Source organism: Sinocyclocheilus rhinocerous, unplaced genomic scaffold, assembly GCF_001515625.1.
Source record: "Sinocyclocheilus rhinocerous isolate Xijiao unplaced genomic scaffold, SAMN03320098_v1.1 scaffold541, whole genome shotgun sequence".
In the NCBI taxonomy this organism is placed as follows: Eukaryota; Metazoa; Chordata; class Actinopteri; order Cypriniformes; family Cyprinidae; genus Sinocyclocheilus; species Sinocyclocheilus rhinocerous.
Window position 1 is genome coordinate 354,082 of NW_015658519.1, and position 3,461 is coordinate 357,542.

The 3,461-nt window shown below is 38.4% G+C and overlaps 1 protein-coding gene across 1 annotated transcript; it reads left to right on the forward strand.

Annotated features, from left to right (window-relative positions):
• The first annotated feature begins 121 nt into the window (after window positions 1-121).
• On the forward strand, window positions 122-2,006 carry LOC107722546 (growth hormone secretagogue receptor type 1-like). Its single transcript, XM_016530925.1, has 2 exons — window positions 122-899; window positions 1,702-2,006. The coding sequence occupies exons 1-2, from the start codon at window positions 122-124 to the stop codon at window positions 2,004-2,006; spliced, it is 1,083 nt and encodes a 360-aa protein (XP_016386411.1).
• Window positions 2,007-3,461: the final 1,455 nt, after the last annotated feature.

Below are 3,461 nucleotides of genomic sequence, written 5' to 3' on the forward strand. Positions count from 1 at the left end.
TATAAGTTCAGTTGTAAATGTTGGGCAGCCCTGAGCGCAGCACGATGGAGAGTCGGTGGGGAGACTGTCCTCCCCGAGCTCTGTCTCACATGAGAATCTAGACGCTCCATGATCTCTCATCATGCCTACCTGGACGAACCGGTCCAACTGTTCCTTCAACTGCAGTTGGGATGAGAACGCGACATACTGGGGATTTGAGCACCCGGTCAACATTTTCCCCGTTCCAGTGCTAACCGGGGTCACCGTCACCTGCGCGCTCTTCTTCTTTGTAGGTGTAACGGGAAATCTCATGACCATTTTGGTGGTGACCAAATACAAGGACATGCGAACCACCACCAACTTGTACCTGTCCAGCATGGCCTTTTCGGATTTACTCATTTTTCTCTGCATGCCTCTGGACTTGTACAGAATCTGGAGGTACCGACCTTGGAATTTCGGCAACGTGCTTTGTAAACTCTTTCAGTTTGTGAGCGAGTGTTGCACGTACTCGACCATTCTGAACATCACTGCTCTCAGTGTGGAGAGATACTTTGCTATTTGTTTTCCTCTTAGGGCAAAGGTAGTCGTGACCAAGGGTCGCGTGCGCGTGGTCATTTTGGTCCTCTGGATAGTATCCTTCTTTAGTGCAGGACCTGTGTTTGTGCTCGTCGGGGTTGAGCATGAAAACGGGACAAACTCGTGGGATACAAACGAATGCAAAGCGACGGAATATGCCATTAGGTCTGGACTCTTAACCATTATGGTTTGGGTCTCCAGCATCTTTTTCTTCTTGCCTGTGTTCTGCTTAACTGTATTGTATAGTCTCATCGGGCGAAAGCTCTGGAAGAGAAAGAGGGAAACGATTGGGGAAAACGCTTCGAGTCGTGATAAAAACAATAGACAGACAGTGAAAATGCTGGGTAAGTGCCCGGTTTCACCACAGTATCGGGTAACCGCGATTAAGTTGTTTATCATTTGCGCACTTTACGCACAAGCGCACCCATTACGCACGGCATGCGCTTGGCACAAAACAACAGCACAGTCCTGCATACACTAAAACTGTTTTGTTAGGGAACCTAAAAATTTACTTTATGGTGTGACACCTAAATTAAATGGTTTATTAAAGTAAAAAGGCTCATTGTACATACACCTTTCCATGTTGAAAAAGTGATTTTTTTTTTATTTTAAATTGTATCTCTTTAATTGATATTTCTGGAAATTTTTTTTATCCCGTTTTCATTAAGTAGTTCATTTATCATACGAAATCAAGGTAACAGGGTTGAATAATTAAGATCGTCCTTTAAGAACAAACTAAGATAAAGGGAAAAAACAGGAGACACTTGCCCTTTTGTGTTCTGTATGGGTGATGTTATTTATTTATTTAAAAATAACATCATTTTAATAAGGGGGAGTTGTAACAGGGCTGACAAAACTTTTTAATAAAATGTGACCAGTAGAATCTACACAAATATATATATCTTTAGATTTAGAAGTGATTTAAAATAAAAATAAATATAAACATTTTTGTATGTTAAGAAAAATGCTTATAATTTTGAGGTTTAAGTCAATGTTCACACATGTTAATGAGGCTCTTTTGATGTTTCAAAATGGTATTTGTGCATGACTAAAAAATTTTTCTTACTAATAATATTTGCTTTCTGCAACAAGGTGAAGGAACTGCTATTTCACCATTCAGTAACTTTCATTCCCTCTCTCTAACAGCTGTGGTGGTGTTTGCCTTCGTGCTCTGCTGGCTTCCCTTTCACGTTGGACGTTACCTGATCTCCAAATCCACCGAGATGGGCTCTCCTCTCATGTCTGTCATCAGCCATTACTGTAATCTCATCTCCTTTGTACTCTTTTACCTGAGTGCCGCAATCAACCCTATTCTGTACAACATCATGTCCAAGAAGTACAGGATGGCAGCTTGCAAACTTTTCAGACTGCATCATACCCAACGAAGAAGCACATCAGTGGTCAAAGGAGAGAGTTCCCCGTGCTGGACGGAATCCACTGTCAGCCTGTGACTCTGACAGACTGACTTTACCATTAACAGCCATTTCAGACCTCATCTACTGCTGCCACCATTTTGCAAGGTAATAGTTCCTCAAAAATCCACATGGATCTCTCATACATTTTCATACAGATCAGAGAGTAGTTTAGAAAGATTCAGTTCATTAACAGCCATTCGTCCATTCCAAGCTCAGCATTTCATTAGATGCCTTGATGTTTTATAAAAATATGCTTATAAATAGAGACATAAAAAGGGAGAGAAAAAAGATAACTTCAGTTGCCTTAAACCTAAATGAAATCTGGAAGACAAAATTAGCACTGTAGATACAGCAACCTTATGCGCCCTGACAACAGGGACTGCAGAGGTGATGCCGTTCATTTCCATTGTGCCTGAATGCACGTCATGCTCCTTTAGCAAGTGTTGTCACATCCTTTATGTGTGTGTTCATAAGGCTTGGCTCCAGACCTGAAGCAATACACAGAATTCAAAAGCTTCTAAGGAACGTTAATTAAAAACAAAGAAACATAAAAATCAGAATTGCATTAGTGCATTGAAGTACTCAGACATCATAAAAGCTTGCTTTTTTTGTTCTCAGTGTTTCATGTGCTAAATGTATAAACTATTGGTACGGAATTACCCAGTTATACAGAAGAGTTTTATTTAAAACCACTGCAATAAATGTTGTGACAGTATATTTGTATGTTACATCCAGTAGTATCTGTTGTGGAAACTGCATGTCCTGTGTTCTAAATTATGTACAGTATAGAAACTTACATATTTGAATATTGTAAAATATGTAAATATAACCATGTTCCATTGGATATCCACTGTGTTGGAGGTTTTCTCTTGAAAATGATGTTTTTTTTGACAATACACAAAAAAATGGTGTATATTTTCCCTCAAAAATTGCCAGGAAATTTCACAATTAATTACAAGGAGCATCAAGTAACAGTGAATTAAAAATGACATTTTAAAGTAGAAAGACTAAAATAGTATTTTCTTGTAAAACACTCTAGTAATCTCTTATTTACAACTTTGAAAATCATTCTTTAGTTTAAGAACAATGACAGTGACAAACAAGTTGATATACTATATATGATATACTGTAACTATATATATATATATATATGTGTGTGTGTGTGTGTGTGTGTGTTTAAGTTCTGTGTAATAAAGTATACATTAAACGGGAAAAGTATTGAACACATGAAGAAAAGGTGGTGCAAAAAGGCATGGAAATCCAAGACACCAGCAGAAATCTATCAGTAATTAGAAAGTTTGTTAAAAGCGCTATATAAATAAATGTGACTTGACTTTCAGTCCCAGCTGATGGCCTATAAAAAGGTGTCTCATGACCAATGTGTCACACAAGAAACATTTCATGATGGGTAAAAACAAAGAGCTCTCTCAAAACCTTCACAACCTTATTGTTGCAAAACATACTGATGGCATTGGTTACAGAAGGATTTCT